General features: G+C 40.3%; 1 protein-coding gene across 3 annotated transcripts in view; it reads right to left on the bottom strand.

Annotated features, from left to right (window-relative positions):
* LOC110530213 (thymocyte selection-associated high mobility group box protein TOX) overlaps nt 1-18,848 on the bottom strand; it is a 57,479-nt gene that overhangs the window by 19,155 nt on the left and 19,476 nt on the right. For 2 of the 3 annotated variants that reach the window (XM_036985769.2, XM_036985770.2), the window contains exons 2-3: nt 14,860-14,925; nt 9,838-9,945 (exon numbers count right to left, since the gene is read on the bottom strand). In XM_036985769.2, the coding sequence (XP_036841664.2) occupies nt 9,838-9,945; nt 14,860-14,925 (174 nt within the window). The remainder of the gene's footprint in view (nt 1-9,837; nt 9,946-14,859; nt 14,926-18,848) is intronic. The other variant, XM_036985771.2, reaches the window with a different exon arrangement.

Here is an 18,848-nt window from a genome sequence, read left to right as displayed (position 1 = left end):
TTAGTAGGCAATTAGGACTAATGATGTACACAGCCTCAAACAATTTTTTTTTATGATCAACGATACCAACAATGAGGATTAATCATCATCGTTGATGCAATCATGATTACTTGAATTAATTCATGCATTAATGATCAACTACACATAGGATACATATAATCTCATTTTGCATGTCAACAAATGTGTGTGAATGTATTTGGGCATGTTTTTCAATGATTCAGGCTAAATAAAAGGGGGTTTGAGCGTAGATAAATGTATGTAAATGTTCCCTCATTAACTTCAAACGAAAGGCTTCTTTTATGCGTCTTGACAGTCAGTTCCACTTGGCTGTGCTGTATTCTATGTCTTTTAAAAGCCCTATGTCCTTCCCTCCCTCCCAATCTCTTTCGACCCCTTTATAGCTCGCCGGGGAAAAATGTAAAACAGCCAAGGCAGATGAAAGGCGGTATAAATCTGAGGCAAATACATGAATTATTTGGTAAACACTGCAACAAAATGCAATCACTTTGAATCAACGGGAAATATGAGTTATGATCTACATCTATACAGCTCTGGAAGATGAATTATTTCCATCAAGGGAGAGAACTATTTAACACGTTCAATTGCTCTTGATCAGTACGACTCGGAAGGTTTCAGTTAACTCGGTGAAGCTTTCCAAAAGAAGACAGCACAACAAGTCAACCTTCTGATACAACTTGAAATGTTTTCTTTTTCTCTCTCCCCCAGAAGCGACTTTTTTTCCCAGCATCATCGGCGGGCTCAGGAGTTACGTTCTGCCTCTACTAACTCCTTGTTGATTCCCTCCAAGATTTTCATTACGGCTAATTTACAGCTTTTATTTTGCTGAAAACAAAATGGAGCTGACAGAAAGCCAACTCCAGGCAATTAGGCAGAGAATCAGTTCAGAAACCTATCACTACTGAAATAAATAGCAGCCCAACTGTTCTTCCAAAAGATGGCAATAATGGTTTTAATGAGCTTCCTTCGACTTCTCTTTCCTTCCCTGCCGAAAGCCAACGTTTCGCACACATTTGCATATTTGATTGTGTTTCCTCTCACAGATGTCAACTTTGGTTGGTTGGTGTGAAATACGTTGGCATAATTCATACAGTAAGGTTTTCAGGAACAATACATTATTTAGCTGTCGTAAAAACAACAACAGATGCCACAATTGTTGTTGTCTATGGTTACTTTGATATTGATACTTCAAATTTGACAAATTATTTCATTTTCACGATACATAGGCCTACAGAAATACCTTATATAGGAACGGAAAAGGCCAAGTCAATGTTGTGTCAAAGACGTTTTAAAGTATGGGCATAAAACATTGATAATTACATAACAACAACAAACATGACAGTTATATAACTGTCACTTCCTGTGCAGAGTTCTGGTGTAGTCGTTGTTATTACATTCTGTGGCCCTCCTAGAAAAACACACCCATCTTTACTCTGGTTTTCTGATAACTCACACTGAAGAGTCTTGGGAGAACTTGGGTTGTTTGCTCAGAAGCCAGACACACAGCAACATTATGTCTAACTTGAGAGTGATGGTGTGCTGCTACATACCACGTGATCAACACGAGAGAAGAGAGACAAATCTCCAATTGAGAGAGAGAGAGGCAGAGAGAGAGAGAGAGAGAGAGAGAGCGGCAGAAAGAGAGAGAGAAGCAGAGAGGCAGACAGAGAGAGAAAGGCAGAGAGAGAGAGGCAGAAAGAGAGAGAGAAGCAGAGAGAGAGGCAGAGAGAGAAGCAGAGAGAGAGAGGCAGAGTGAGAGAGAGAAAGGCAGAGAGAGAGAGCAGAGAGAGAAAGAGAAAAAGGCAGAGAGAGAGAGAGAGAGAGAGAGAGAGAGAGAGAGATAGAGAGAGACAGAGACAGAGAGAGAGATCATCCTGTCTTTTACTGACGTTATCATAATTTGTTCTAAAGGTGAGGAATTGGATGTCCAGGTCATGGTATCAGAGGTCAATACAGTGATATTTGTTACTGTTCAGTCTATTTGGTCTCGGATAATATGATGAAGACAAACACGACGTGTTGTTTCATGTTGTCCTCCCATTCTAACACACCGACACCATCTGTAGTGAATAAAATAGAAAGATAGGTAACATATTGCACCTCCAGTACAGATACAGTACGCCCACACAGCTGTAGCCTTGTGCTAATTAGCACCCTAAAGAAAAAAATGTTCCAAACTAACATGGACAGTATCGGAAGGCCGTATTACCAAGTAGTTGTTCTTTATCTGAAAGGTCTTGCATGCTGCCATTCATTTGTCAAAACCAAAACCTTCATATTGCCCCGTGTAAGCACCTTTTCTAATATCAAGCCTTGTCCTGAATATATATATATATATATGTGTGTGTGTGTGTGTCATTCTCTTCAATCGCCCATTGTCCTTTTCAGTCGAGAACAATAGATGCGGTAAAGAGATCAATCAAACTCGAGCAAAACAATGGAAATACCATGGCAACGCCACTCACGTGCCCCCCCCCCCCCCACCCACCCACCCCCGTAGGGGAAAGATTCAGAATCTCCTAATTTCCCCCTATACAATTTTGCCTATTGTTTGGCTATTGCGTATGTGTGGATTGTATTTCACATTATTTTCGGGTAAAAATCGGAGTATAAGAGGTCAAACCCAATATATAGAGGTCAAACCCAATACATGCTTGTGTCATCGTCACCAATCAACTGCATTGCATCTTCAAGTACCACCACAGCTTTCTATGTGGCCACTATATGCTACCAGCTTACACGAAAGGGAGTTAGCATTTTTTCGAACCCCGAAAAGGACCATTTCTAAATATTATGCAGCAAAAACAGCCAAATATTTCCAAATCCTTTTTTAGTAAACCACCTTGTGGGTCTGTTAGAACACAAAAATCATAATGGATTAGACGAATATCCACTTTCCCCCGAGGTCTGCATTCCATTGATCGCATTTGAGTCCCATTCTGCTCAGGACGATGCAAATGCCTGCTGGTGGGCCTATTTTGATTAAATCCATTCAAATATATTGTATTCATATTACAAATGCCCCTTTAAAATGAAAAATAAAAAATCCTAACACGAGAAGGATATTTAGTACATTGCAAGACACGGCAGGACAATTTTTGTTTTTTGTTTAGCCTCTAGAATGACTACGATTAGCAACAGTTGCAGACTATCAGTCTTCAACCTTAGTTAAAAAATAAAACAGACCTATGACTTATAAGTCAACGTCAACCAACATCAAATCACAAAATGGTATTTCTGTTTGAAGATGAGTGACAACTGATGAGTGCAGTGCAGACCAGGAATCTTCAAAAGACCACTGCTGAATTTGATCATATCGAGATATTTCTCTCATTTCAATTCACTTATTTCAAGTCAACATGCCATAAATAATGCTGTAAGATTAAGTATGTGGTAGAAGGGTGGGAGATGGGGAATTCCCTCCAACCAATTTAAGGCCCCATACCGCCTACACACAGTTTTTATGATGAATAATTATTGTTTTATTTTGACCAAAAAAATTCCACTCAGCACTTAACCTACCCATAAACCATTTGGCTAATCTGGCAAGTCACTTTCTTATTCGTTTAAAAAAAAATCAGTGATCAACTGTTTATTAGTTTGATATAAAAGTTAAGACAAACACAATAGCTATTTTAGATTTGCCCAAGATAAGCCTGAGTAAAATAATTGATGTGGATTAAAAAGCAAAAAAAGAAATAGAGACTCTATATGTCTTGTGTGTCGCAACAAAATGAGATAATTTTACCTCAACGGCATATAAAGCTATCATATGAAAAGCCCCCCCTCCCCTCCCCTTCAATTCACATTCAAATATGATTTATTGGCACAAGAATCTGCGAACTGCAATGTTGGCAATGCAATTAATAATGAAACAACTTCTTTCTGCCTCTCTCTTTTTCCATCTACAGTCCAGCCTTATTCTAAAATGGATTCAATTGTTTTTTCCCCACAGTTGACAGTGCATGTCAGAGCAAAAACCAAGCCATGAGGTCGGAGCAATTGTCCGTAGAGCTGCGAGACAGGATTGTGTCGTGGCACAGATCTGGGGAAGGGCACCAAAACATTTCTGCAGCATTGAATGTCCCCAAGAACACAGTGGCCTCCATCATTCTTAAATAGAAGAAGTTTGGAACCACCAAGACTATTGCTAGAGCTGGCTGCCCGACCAAACTGAGCCATCGGGGGAGAAGGGCCTTGGTCAGGGATGTGACCGATGGGTTCTCTGTGGAGATGGGAGAACCTTCCAGAAGGACAACCATCTCTGCAGCACTCCACCAATCAGGCCTTTATGGTAGAGTGGCCAGAAGGAAGCCACTCCTCAGTAAAAGATACATGACAGCCTACTTGGAGTTTGCCAAAAGGCACCTAAAGGTGAACTCTTTGGTCTCTTTGAACTCTCTTGACTCTTGGGTATGAAGCTGTAATCGGTGACAAAGGTGCTTCAACAAAGTACTGAGTGAAGGCTCTGAATCCTTATGTAAATGTTATATTTCTGTTTTTTTATTTTTAATAAATGTTTAAAAAAAATGTCTGAAAACCTGTTTTTGCTCTGTCATCATGGGGTGTATGTAGTCTGATACATGAACAAAAAAAAACGATTTAATCCATTTTAGAATAAGGCTGTACTGTATTTTTTGTTATTGAAAAAGTCAAGGAGTCTGAATACTTACCCGAATGCACTGTATATTTCTCTCAACACATACAACCGAGCACAAATCTAAAAGATGTGAGACTAGTTCAGGTTCCACAATATAAGAAGAAATCAACCTAAGGACAGCCCAAACCTCATTTACCCGACATTTATCTTCAATCGCCTACTGAACCAAGAGGGAACATGAAGAATCAAACATATTTTGTTCTGGGATAGTTATTCAAACATTTTGGATTCTAAATTCAAACGTTTTTGACTCATAACTCTGTGACAGCTTTGATCTCAGACTCTGATCGGTTTTAGGGGTTCGTAATTCTATTCTGTGGTGTGTTTTCTGCCTGGCTTGTTTGAGAGCAATGCACTGCTGTGATGTTGCTCAACCCTGTCTGCTGCTGAGAGCTTAGGTTCAAGGTGAACAGAACTGTTGCTGCCAATAAAACAAATGTCCTGATCCCAAAGGAAACAGAGCAGGTGAGGTATGCTTGTGTTTTTGGTTTTACTGTCCTTGTGGGGACCAGAAGTCCTCACAAGGATAGTAAAACAAGGAATAATTGGACATTTTGCTGGTCCCCACAAAGAAAAAAAAGGCAATTTTAGGCTTATGGGTTAGGTTTAGGGTTACAATTAAGATTAGAATTAGGTTTAGAGGTTTAGGAGTTAGGTTTAGGGTTACAATTAAGATTAGAATTAGGTTTAGAGGTTTAGGAGTTAGGTTTAGGGTTACAATTAAGATTAGAATTAGGATTAGAGGTTTAGGATTTAAGGTTACAATTAAGATTAGAATTAGGGTTAGAGGTTTAGGAGTTAGGTTTAGGGTTACAATTAAGATTAGAATTAGATTTAGAGGTTTAGGATTTAGGGTTACAATTAAGATTAGAATTAGGGTTAGAGATTTAGGAGTTAGGTTTAGGGTTACAATTAAGATTAGAATTAGATTTAGAGGTTTAGGATTTAGGGTTACAATTAAGATTAGAATTAGGGTTAGAGATTTAGGAGTTAGGTTTAGGGTTACAATTAAGATTAGAATTAGGGTTAGAGGTTTAGGATTTAGGGTTACAATTAAGATTAGAATTAGGGTTAGAGGTTTAGGAGTTAGGTTTAGGGTTACAATTAAGATTAGAATTAGGGTTAGAGGTTTAGGAGTTAGGGTTAGGTTTAGGGTTACAATTAAGATTATAATTAGGATTAGAGGTTTAGGAGTTAGGGTTAGGTTTAGGGTTACCATTAAGATTAGAATTAGGATTAGAGGTTTAGGAGTTAGGGTTAGGTTTAGGGTTACCATTAAGATTAGAATTAGGATTAGAGGTTTAGGAGTTAGGGTTAGGCTTAGGGTTACCATTAAGATTAGAATTAGGATTAGAGGTTTAGGAGTTAGGTTTAGGGTTACAATTAAGATTAGAATTAGGGTTAGGGTTAGGGTTTGATTTTGAATGGGAATCAATTGTTTTGTCCCCACAAGGATAGTAAAACAAACATGTGTGTGTATATATACAATACAGTACCAGTCAAAAGTTTGGACACACCTATTCATTCAAAGGTTTTTCTTAATTTTAACTATTTTCTACATTGTAGAATAATAGGGAAGACATCAAAAGTATGAAATAACACATATAGAATAATGTAGTAACCAAAAAAGTGCTAAACAAATCAAAATACATTTTATATTTGAGATTCATCCTTTGCCTTGATGACAACTTCTCACACTCTTGGCATTCTCACAACCAGTTTCATGAGGTAGTCACCTGGAATGCATTTCAGTTAACAGGTGTGCCTTGTTAAAAGTTAATTTGTGGAATTTCTTTCCTTCTTAATGTGTTTGAGCCAGTCAGTTGTGTTGTGACAAGGTAGGGGTGGTACACAGAAGATCAGTGGTGGAAAAAGTACTAAATTGTCATACTTGAGTAAAAGTAAAGATACCTTAATAGAAAATGACTCAAGTAAAAGTGAAAGTCACCCAGTAAAATACTACTTAAGTAAAAGTCTAAAAGTATTTGGTATTAAATATACTTAAGTATCAAAAGTAAATGTAATTGCTAAAATGTACCTAAGTATTAAAAGTAAGTTCCTATATTAAGCAAACTAGAACACACAATTGTCTTGTTTTTATTCAGGATAGCCAGGGGAACACTCCAACACTCAGACATAATTTACAAACTAAGCATTTAGCTCCCGAGTGGCACAGCAGTCTAAGGCACTGCATCTCAGTGCTAGAGGCATCACAACTGACCCTGGTTCGATCCTGGGCTGTATCATATATATATATATATACAGTACTGTATGTGTGTGATGTGTGTCTGGGTGTAAATGAAAGAGGGATGAGGAGGGAAGGGAAAAGCAGACAGACATATGAATGGACAGACTGGGACAAGGGGGAGTATGGAGGGAGAAAGAGAGTGAGGGGATAGAGAAACAAAATGTGTGTGTGGGAGTCATCTTTCATAATGAATCATTCTTCATCCTCAATATGCCAAAGTAATGAGGGCTTTTTGACTCATAGTATAATGGTGACCTTTGGTTTGAAACATTGTCATAACGCACTTTGGAGAGAATTGTTTAAATTAAATTGAAATTGTTTCAATTTTTTAAAATTCAACCCAGGATTCAACAAAACATAGACAACATAGACAACAAAACATAGGCTTAGGGTTTCAAGCTTTAGTTGATTTCAAATGGAATCTACAAGTTAATAAAAACAAATTGGGGATTCTCGTCTCCATCTAAACCAAAAATCTAAGTTAAAGAATATGACTACATCAAATCAAACTGTATTTAAAGTGCATTTAAAGTTTTATTTGATTTAGTCCTATTCTTTAACTTAGATATTTGGTTGAAATGGAGAAGTGAATCCATATAAATGATTCATTTGTAGACAAACTGGAATTAAAGCCAGACTCAGTGGCACAGATGGAACTATCCAAGCAGGAGATACATCTCCTTTAAATATTGATATTTGGTTGCGCCGACAAAGAAACACAATTCAATATCGCTTTTGCAATACAGTAAATAGCCTATTAACTTGTCAAAAAGTTAACAAATGACATGCTGGATTTATGTCTCCATTTGAACCAAAAATGAAAGTTAAAGAAGAAGATTAAGCCAGTGGCTCAGATGGAACTAATCCAAGCAGTAGATACATCTCCTTTAAAATGTTGATATTTGGTTGTGTTGTCAACCAAACACAATTTAATATGACTTTTTGTAATACAGTACATGGGCTAAAGTTAAGAATATCTTTCAAACTTGGGACAGTATTTATTCAACTATAAAATGAGTAAAATATCCACATTTTGAGGTTACTGTAACGATACATGTATTTTAATGTAATCATAGAACGCGTGCATGTTCAAGGTAACACGGAGGTAACACGCAGGTAACACGCAGGTAACACGGAGGTAACACGCAGGTAACACGGAAAGGTCACAGGTCTGTGGAGAGCTCCACAACTGCTCTAATAATCTGCGCAGAATCTCGAAAGGGCATTGATCACTTGCACCATGTACTTTAATAATCTCAGTTACAATCCAGGCCATTTGGTTGTACTATTAGATATAGCACAGTGACAACACATTAAGTTGTTCTATACAGTGAGGGGGAACAAGTATTTGTCAGGGACAAGATTGTAGACCTACACAAGGCTGGAATGGGCTACAAGACCATCGCCAAGCAGCTTGGTGAGAAGGTGACAACAGTTGGTGTGATTATTCGCAAATGGAAGAAACACAAAAGAACTGTCAATCCCCCTCGGCCTGGGGCTCCATGCAAAATCTCACCTCGTGGAGTTGCAATGATCATGAGAACGGTGAGGAATCAGCCCAGAACTACACGGGAGGATCTTGTCAATGATGTCAAGGCAGCTGGGACCATAGTCACCAAGAAAACAATTGGTCACACTACGCTGTGAAGGACTGAAATCCTGCAGCGCCCGCAAGGTCCCCCTGCTCAAGAAAACACATTACATGCCCGTCTGAAGTTTGCCAATGAACATCTGAATGATTCAGAGGACAACTGGGTGAAAGTGTTGTGGTCAGATGAGACCAAAATGGAGCTCTTTGGCATCAACTCAACTCGCCATGTTTGGAGGAGGAGGAATGCTGCCTATGACCCCAAGAACACCATCCCCACCGTCAAACATAGAGGTGGAAACATTATGCTTTGGGGGTGTTTTTCTGCTAAGTGGACAGGACAACTTCACCGCATCAAAGGGACGATGGACGGGGCCATGTACAGTCAAATCTTGGGTCTCCTTCCCTCAGCCAGGGCATTGAAAATGGGTCGTGGATGGGTATTCCAGCATAATGACCCAAAACACATGGCCAAGGACACAAAGGAGTGGCTCAAGAAGAAGCACATTAATGTCCTGGAGTGGCCTAGCCAGTCTCCAGACCTTAATCCCATAGAAAATCTGTGGAGGGAGCTGAAGGTCCGAGTTGCCAAAAGTCAGCCTCGAAACCTTAATGACTTGGAGAAGATCTGCAAAGAGGAGTGGGACAAAATCCCTCCTGAGATGTGTGCAAACCTGGTGGCCAACTACAAGAAATGTCTGACCTTGGTGATTTCCAACAAGGGTTTTGCCACCAAGTACTAAGTCATGTTTTGCAGAAGGGTCAAATGCTTATTTCCCTCATTAAAATGCAAATCAATTTATAACATTTCTGACATGCGTTTTTCTGGATTTTTTTGTTGTTATTCTGTCTCTCACTGTTCAATTAAACCTACCATTAAAATGATAGACTAATCATTTCTTTGTTAGTGGGAAAATGTACAAAATCAGCAGGGGATCAAATACTTTTTCCCCTCGCTGTATATATGAACAAAATATCTGACATTGTATTCCCATTTGAACTATGTTGTGCTTTTAGATGGTTGAAAGCGCAGTGGTAACACATTTCGGTGACTTCTGAACCAAAAGTCAGACATAGATTTTCCAGTGGAATTTGGTTGCACCTTTTAGATGGTTGAAAGTGATAGCTAACACATTTGGAATTTAACAAACTTTTGGCTGCATTTCTGAATGGGTGAAAATAGGTTGGTATCTCATTGGTCAAGGTATCAACCAAATATTACCCAATTATTCACGTTGAAATGACGTGGTGTGTCCAGTGTCTGCCTGCCTTGCGTCTGAGCCCTAAAACCCACTGGTGTTGTACTTGTTCTTGTATATTTACCCAGGGTAGCCGGGGGCCATCGGAGTGAGCAGGGCCTTCTCGTTTCCACAGGGGTCCAGTCTGCTTGGCGCTGGTCTGCGTCTGGTGGGGGTTGGGAGGCACACGGAACTACCAGAGGGGGACACAGAAAGGTCAATGGTCACCACAGGGTCATAGAGGGGAGGAAGGAAGGACCCTTAGGCACAGATCTAGGGTCAGATCCACCTCCTCAAATTAGGCCAAATAATCATTGGAGTGGGAATGTAAAACTGGCCTTAGATCAGTGTCTAGAGAACAATGACAAACAGCAGAGCAACATGCTGGTCTCTGGACAACCAGGATGCTTTATCTAACCGTCATATATCCAGGTTAGCCTCATTGAGATAAAGTCTATTTTCCAAGAGACCTGAATGTAGCCCACTATGGTAAGATATTTACTATTACAGAAATATTTCCATTTATGTATATATCCATAAATTGTATGGATATCGATATCTGTTCATGTACATGTGTAATACATATCAACTTTAGCACTACATGGACTATATAAGGGCACGAGAGTGCTCCAATGTAGGCAGCTGTGCCATAATGAAATATATTTCCCCCATACATTCCTGAGTACTCCCTCTACAATACCCTATATCCATATTAATAATACCTCCAATATTATTTATTAATGTTGTCTCTCCTTCTGGAATGGGAATACACCATATAAACAAATCCCTTAGGAGTTCATTATGGGGGCATCTGGCAATCTCTATGACTAAGTAAATGATCAAAATATTTTCCGTAAATAAAATAAAGGTTGTCATGGATACGACCGACTGTGTGAGTGGTATACAGTAGATTCAATTATGTCCATACACATGATGCAAAACACTGTCTGATGCAGAATGACATAACAATGTTGACCTCGACAGATGCATACTTTCATAATTGATTTTTATTCATTATTCACATCCTGTCAAATACACATTGCCTAAGATGGTTAAAAGTGAGATGTGGGGGGATTGGGTTCAGCATATTACTCAGATTGCATGGCTATGAATTATACACGTTTTAACATCTCTGCTGAAACAAATGCACCAGGCATGCACACCTCAGTAAATGTGTTTCTGACTATAGTGAAGGGTGTTTCATATATGCGTGCTGGAAGGTGTGAATTCTTCTGAAACAATACCTTTACACATTTTAAGTTATGTGGCATACCACGAAACCCCAAATAATAATTCCCCAACACAATATTCCACTAACCTGACTGTAAACCTTATTTTCGATCGATGTGATTTTCCCCAGGTATAACTAATTCATAACACTTCTATTTCACAAGAAGAAGAAATTCAACTGAATAAAAAAAGTGTTAACTTGACCTAGATAGTTTTTCTGTATGTATTGATATGTAGGCTAAGAAAATGTTGTTCGTGGGGCGACGCACAATTGGCCCAGCATCGTCCGGGTTTGGCCGGTAGGGAAATCCTTATCTCATCGCGCACCAGCGACTCCTGTGGCGGGCCAGGCGCAGTGCGCGCTAACCAAGGTTGCCAGGTGCACAGTGTTTCCTCCGACACATTGGTGCAGCTGGCTTCCGGGTTGGATGGCGCTGTGTTAAGAAGCAGTGCGGCTTGGTTGGGTTGTGAATCGGAGGATGCATGACTTTCAACCTTCGTCTCTCCCGAGCACGTACGGGAGACAAGATAGTAGCTACTAATCAATTGGATACCACAAATTGTTTTTATCAAAAAATAAATAATTATACAACATTTTCCAAATGAATCAAACCTCAAAACCGAAGTTGTCTCGATTACGTATGACTTCACACCCCAGACTTAATAATTGGTGGAAGCACCTTTGACAGCCATTACAGCTGTGAATATTTTTGAATAAGCTTCTACCAAGAACAACTCTTAGGGCAACATGTATCCATTATTATTGTCAAGATTGCTCAAGCTCAGTAAATTTGGTTGGGAGTCATTGATGGATAGCAATATTCAAACCTTGTCTGTGACTTTAGAGTAGATTTAAATCCGGACTGAGACTTGACCATTCAGGAACACTGCTATTCTGGTGGGTCTTTGGCATTACAATGTGTGTAACTGTCCCGCTGAAAAATAAAACTGTATCCCATGGTTATGTATTCAGAAGACTGAGGCAGGGTTTAATCTAACTTTTTAGCTTGGCTTTGCTCCTTTCATATCTTTTTATGATCCTGACAAACTCTCCAGTCCTGGCCGGTGACAAGCATACCCAGAACATGATGCTGCCACCACAATACTTGAAAATATCCTATTTTAGGAGCAATTTGTGATACCAATGCTTCCTGTAATGCTAGCGACCTCCATTTCGCTACAGTCCCCAGACAAAAGGCTAATTAACAAAAAGCCTTTAGTTAATTAACAAAGTCAGTTAATTACCCATTTCCTACAGACAGGAACACTGTGTTTGAACTAAAACACAATAAATAGGAAATTATAGCTACATGAAAGACTCTCTCATCTGGCCATGATGGCTACCTCAGGAACATACGATTCTTTATAAATATTTGATTGTGTTGCGTCCCTTAAGGCCTCACTCACGCACACACACACGCACACGCACACGCACACACACACACACACACACACACACACACACACACAGATACCCTCTCCTAACCATTAGCCTGTCCACTGGGCCTTATCTGAGTGGTATTTACACTTATCACACAGCCCACTGTTAGACGCTCCACGCTCAAAATGAGTTTCACCCGAGGTCAACCCCAACAACACCAGGAACACACCACCAGTATCCTGAAATAATCCACCATCCACCCAGGGCAGATAGCTACTCTAGCTCTCCTACTACAATATAGGGAGAAACAGACCTGCAACACATGTGCACATGAAAGCCCCTCTCTTCAGTGATAGATGCCAATCTACAGGCCATTTAAGCAGCAGTCTACTCTACCAGACCTGGGTTCAAATACTATTTCATAGTTTGCTCTAGCCTGCTGGGTGTGCCAGATTGGCGGGATTTCCAATTTTGGGACTATTCTATTGGTTCATTAAGTCATGCAAACTCAAATAGGCACAAATAGTATTTGAACCCAGGTCTTGTCTACTCTACCCAGCCTAGCTGTAGCTCAGGCTGGTCACAAGGAAGAGCCGTCGATTTTGGACGTTTGAAAAGGTCCCAAGGACATAGATATTGGCCTTTGTAGGCGCCCCCCCTCACTATTTTCTAGCATGCAGGAAGAGTACTTGTTGACAATTAATGGAAACATTACAGTATTTTTTATTATTTTGTTTTAAGCCTTCCCCAAATGGCCCTAACGTTAACCACTCTGAATTAATACATAAACGTACCCCTGTTTTAACTGTTTTAATCCTGTAACCATGTGGAATTAACCCTGTAACCCTGTGGAATTAACCCTGTAACCATGTGGAATTAACCCTGTAACCATGTGGAATTTACCCTGTAACCCATGTGGAATTAACCCTGTAACCATGTGGAATTTACCCTGTAACCATGTGGAATTAACCCTGTATCCATGTGGAATTAACCCTGTATCCATGTGGAATTAACCCTGTAACCATGTGGAATTAACCCTGTAACCATGTGGAATTTACCCTGTAACCATGTTGAATTAACCCTGTATCCATGTGGAATTAACCCTGTAACCAAGTGGAATTAACCCTGTAACCATGTGGAATTAACCCTGTAACCATGTAGAATTAATCCTGTAACCATGTGGAATTAACCCTGTATCCATGTGTAATTAACCCTGTAAACATGTGGAATTAACCCTGTATCCATGTGGAATTAACCCTGTAACCATGTGGAATTATCCCTGTAACCAAGTGGAATTAATCCTGTAACCATGTGGAATTAACCCTGTAACCATGTGGAATTAGCCCTGTAACCATGTGGAATTAACCATGTATCCATGTGGAATTAACCCTGTAACCATGTGGAATTAATCCTGTAACCATGTGGAATCTACCCTGTAACCATGTGGAATTAACCCTGTATCCATGTGGAATTAACCCTGTAACCATGTGGAATTAACCCTGTAACCATGTGGAATTAACCCTGTAACCATGTGGAATTTACCCTGTAACCATGTGGAACTAACCCTGTAACCATGTGGAATTAACCCTGTAACCATGTAGAATTAATCCTGTAACCATGTGGAATTAACCCTGTATCCATGTGGAATTAACCCTGTAAACATGTGGAATTAACCCTGTATCCATGTGGAATTAACCCTGTAACCATGTGGAACTAACCCTGTAACCATGTGGAATTAACCCTGTAACCATGTGGAATTAACCCTGTAACCATGTGGAATTAACCCTGTATCCATGTGGAATTAACCCTGTAACCATGTGGAATTAATCCTGTAACCATGTGGAATCTACCCTGTAACCATGTGGAATTAACCCTGTATCCATGTGGAATTAACCCTGTAACCATGTGGAATTAACCCTGTAACCATGTGGAATTAACCCTGTAACCATGTGGAATTTACCCTGTAACCATGTGGAACTAACCCTGTAACCATGTGGAATTAACCCTGTAACCATGTAGAATTAATCCTGTAACCATGTGGAATTAACCCTGTATCCATGTGGAATTAACCCTGTAAACATGTGGAATTAACCCTGTATCCATGTGGAATTAACCCTGTAACCATGTGGAACTAACCCTGTAACCATGTGGAATTAACCCTGTAACCATGTGGAATTAACCCTGTATCCACGCAGAATTAATGGGTCAAAAATCAATGTTCATCCAATTATGGCAAAGTGAAACCATGACATCAGGTTGTGTAGCTAGGTAGAACTGTAAATCTAACTGGGAAGAAAATAAAAGCTCTCTAACAACCCACCCATTTAGCGGCTTCATTGATTAGGCTGCAACAAGGTTTAAACGCTCTGTTTACATGTTATAATAGTCCCTGATTACGGTGGCAACTGATAGCAGGCGCTAATTTAGCGATGCGCCGGCGTAAAAGTGTTTAATTAAGACTTGAAACAAAAGCACGGGGAAGAGTAATTAACCCACCTGGTTGGTTGGCACAAAGTCCAGGCCAGCCTCTGGCATGCCCAGGAACATGGTCTCACTGTTGTACTGCAAACACACAGACAACACAACAACACAGTTACAATGTTGTTCACTTCATTTTGGGTATGTGAGTAGGAGAGTTAGAGAGGGAGATATAGAGGCAGAGCGAGGGAAAGAGAGAATGAAAGAGAGATAGAGATGAAGAGAGAGAGCGAAAGAGACAAAGGGAGAGAAAGAGACAGAGAAAGAGAGAAAGAGACGAAGAGGAAGAGAGAGAGAGGGAGAGAGGGAGAACGAGAGATAGAGACGAAGAGAGAGAAATAGAGGGGTGGAGGAAGTGGGAGGAAAAGAGAACATTATATTAGCTATGAAAACTGATGTTTTCCTGCTGTTGTCTTCCCTTTGAAGTCCTCCTCCTTATCGACTTGAGATGTCAGCGATTTGAAGCAATTAGCACACTAGTAATTACAAGCCACAAAGGGAAGGCTTTTATGAAATCCTTTCATGTGCAATCTGTTATAAAACAGAAAAGGCCCTGTGTCTGTCTGTCTGTCCACGCTGCATCTCCACTTACACTACACTGCTTTGAGTTAGTGAATCACCAAACACACACACACACACACACAACTGGAGAGCGCAAAATACAAGAGCACTGTGTTTCTGTGATTCAGTGCATATTGTCCAGTATGAATTCGTTCAGTCTAACCAAGGTGTTGGCAGTGCTCCAGTTTGTATTTACATACTGCATTGTCCTTCATTTCCCTCTATCCCCTTCTCTCTTAACATCTGGGATCTCTTAGTTAAGGCTGACTTCTGACACATTATTAGATGTCTCGCCAAACAAATAAGCTCTTTCTCTTTTGATGTCAGTATGAATTCGTGAAATGGGTCTGTAGTAGGGAACTGTTTTGAATCCCCAGCCCAGAGTGTTTAACTAGTTATCTCTCCCGTTATCCTAAGTGTGTTTTAGCAGAGTCAATGATGAAGGAGTCGAGAAGGACCAGCTGTATGGGAAACCTGGGAAATGAACGTGTTTTGCTACAACTCCACTCAGTGTTAAAGTAGATCTTAACTGTGCCTGACCACAAATGGCTTCCAACAGACTGCTATTTAAAGAAATAAAACACAGGGAATATCACCTGAAAGGGATTAGTTCATATCAGAATTGGATACAAGATACAGAGTTGTGATTGGTTCTAGGACAGGTTTTAACATGAGCTGATTGGACAAAGAACTCTGTCTGTCTCAACCTCAGCAGTAGCATCCTGTTCTAACCATCCCGTTCACCTGTTCTACAAGGGACCACACTGTTCGTACAAGAAGCTACCTTTAGAAAAAGAACAAGAAAAAAGTGAAACCCATCCACGCAGGTAGACACTGGACAAACGACTGTTTTCCATTTGCCAGCTGTCACACCGATGCAAATGAGTGATCGGATGACAAAATTAACAAAAAGCCAAAACAGGGTGTCATGGCTGACCTCTTGTAACCCGACTCCCCTCTATCTCTCCACACAGTTTAGACTGGAGCGTCTGTCTGGCAGTCCAAGGAAAGGGGAGTCATAGGGTTAGGAACACAGACACTCATTTCTCAGAATGAACCCACTCCTTTGCATTATGAATGATTACATGGAACAGCTGCATGTGTCCATGGAACATGAAACAGACTCGCAACAGCAGCACTGGAAAAACAATCTATACTGAGCATAAAAAGTGTAGGTCCTATTTTTCATGAACTGAAATAAAAGATCCCAGAAATGTTTCATCCGCAAAAAGAAAGTATTTCTCTCAAATTTTGTGCACAAATTTGTTTACATCCCTGTTAGTGAGCATTTCTCCTTTGCCAAGATGATCCATCTACCTGACAGGGGTGAAATATCAAGAAGCTGATTAAACAGAATGATCATTACACAAGTGCACCTTGTGCTGGGGACAATAAAAGGCCACTTTAAAATGTGCCGTTTTGTCACACAGCACAATGCCACAGATGTCTCAAGTTTTGAGGGAGCGTGCAATTGACATGCTGACTGCAGGAATGTCCAACAGAGCTGTTGCCAGATCATTTAATGTTAATTTCTCTACCATAAGCCACCTAGAATTTGGCAGTACATCCAACCGGCCTCACAACCGAAGACCACGTGTAAACACGCCAGCCCAGGATCTGGCTTCTTCATCTGCAGGATCGTCTGAGACCAGCCAACCGCACAGCTGATGAAACTGAGGAGTATTTCTGTCTGTAATAAAGCTCTTTTGTGAGGAAAAACTCAAACTCTGATTGGCTGGGCCTGGCTCCCCAGTGGGTGGGCCTATGACCCCCCCAGACCCACCCATGGCTGAGCCCAAGCCCAGTCATGTGAAATTCATAGATTAGGACCTAATGAATTTATTTAAATGGACTGATTTCCTTCGATGAACTACAACTCGGTAAAATCTTTGAAATTGTTGCATGTTGCGTTTATATTCTTGTTCAGTGTATATAAGTTGTGTGAGACTTGACTCTCTCGCAGAGTATAACATGTGCTCAGAGTGTTCTCAACAAAAGTGTTTTTTTTCTATCTCTCTCTCTCTTTCTCTGACATTCTCTCCCTCTCTCTCCCTCTCACTCCCTCCTCTTCTTCCATAAAGTTACATAAGGATGGAAGTGAAGTGTAAACTGTAGAGCATTGCCAACATAAACACCCAAGCTAATAAACCAATACATTGACATGCTGTGAGACCACACAAACACACGGGGAGCGCTACTTTTGTTAGCCTTAGTGACTTACACCACTGTTAGATAAACCCCAGATGTGTTCTGCTGTTCACAAATAGGCCAACAGCAATGTAACGCTAATAAGTAGGGCATATACAGTTGAAGTCAAAAGTTATCATACACCTTAGCCAAATACATTTAAACTCAGTTTTTCACAATTCCTGACATTTAATTCTAGTAAAAATTCCCTGTTTTAGGTCAGTTAGGATCACCACTTTATTTTGTGCATGGGAAATGTCAGAATAATAGTAGAGAGCTTTTATTTCTTTCATCACATTCCCAGTGGGTCAGAAATAAACATGCACTCAATTACTATTTGGTAGCATTGCCTTTAAATTGTTTAACTTGGGTCAAACGTTTTGGGTAGCCTTCCACAACCTTCCCACAATGAGTTGGGTGAATTTTGGCCCATTCCTCCTGACAGAGCTGGTGTAACTGACATTTTCTATGGATTGGAGGTCAGGGCTTTGTGATGGCCACTCCAATACCTTGACTTTGTGGTCCTTAAGCCATTTTGCCACAACTTTGGAAGTATGCTTGGGGTCATTGTCCATTTGGAAGACACATTTGCGACCAAGCTTTAACTTCCTGACTGATGTTGCTTCAATATATCCACCTAATTTTCCTCCCTCATGATGCCATCTATTTTGTGAAGTGCACCTGTCCCTCCTGCAGCAAAACACCCCCACAACATGATGCTGCCACCCCTGTGATTCACGGTCGGGATGGTGTTCTTCGGCTTGCAAGCCTCCCCCTTTTTTCTCCAAACATAATGATGGTCATTATGGCCAAACAGTTTGGAGCAGTGGCTTCTTCCCTGCTGAGAGGCCATTCAGGTTATGTCAATATAGGACTTGTTTTACTGTGGATATAGATACTTTTGTACCTGTTTCCTCCAGCATCTTCACAAGGTCCTTTGCTGTTGTTCTGGGATTGATTTGCACTTTTCACACCAAAATACATTAATCTCTAGGAGACAGAACACATCTCCTTCCTGAGTGGTATGACGGCTGCTGGTCCCATGGTGTTTATACTTGCTTACTACCGTTTGTACAGATGAATGTGGTACCTTCAGGCGTTTGGAAATTTATCCCAAGGATGAACCAGACTTGTGGAAGTTCACAATTTTTTTCAGAGGTCTTGTCTGATTTCTTTTGATTTTCCCATGATGTCAAGCAAAGAGGCACTGAGTTTGAAGGTAGGCCTTGAAATACATCCACAGGTACACCTCCAATTGA

The sequence above is a fragment of the Oncorhynchus mykiss genome, chromosome 8 (assembly GCF_057628025.1).
Source record: "Oncorhynchus mykiss isolate SJ-2025 chromosome 8, ASM5762802v1, whole genome shotgun sequence".
NCBI classification, from domain to species: Eukaryota; Metazoa; Chordata; class Actinopteri; order Salmoniformes; family Salmonidae; genus Oncorhynchus; species Oncorhynchus mykiss.
The sequence above is the reverse complement of the archived record's forward strand: the minus strand, read 5'-3'. Positions and strand labels throughout refer to the sequence as shown.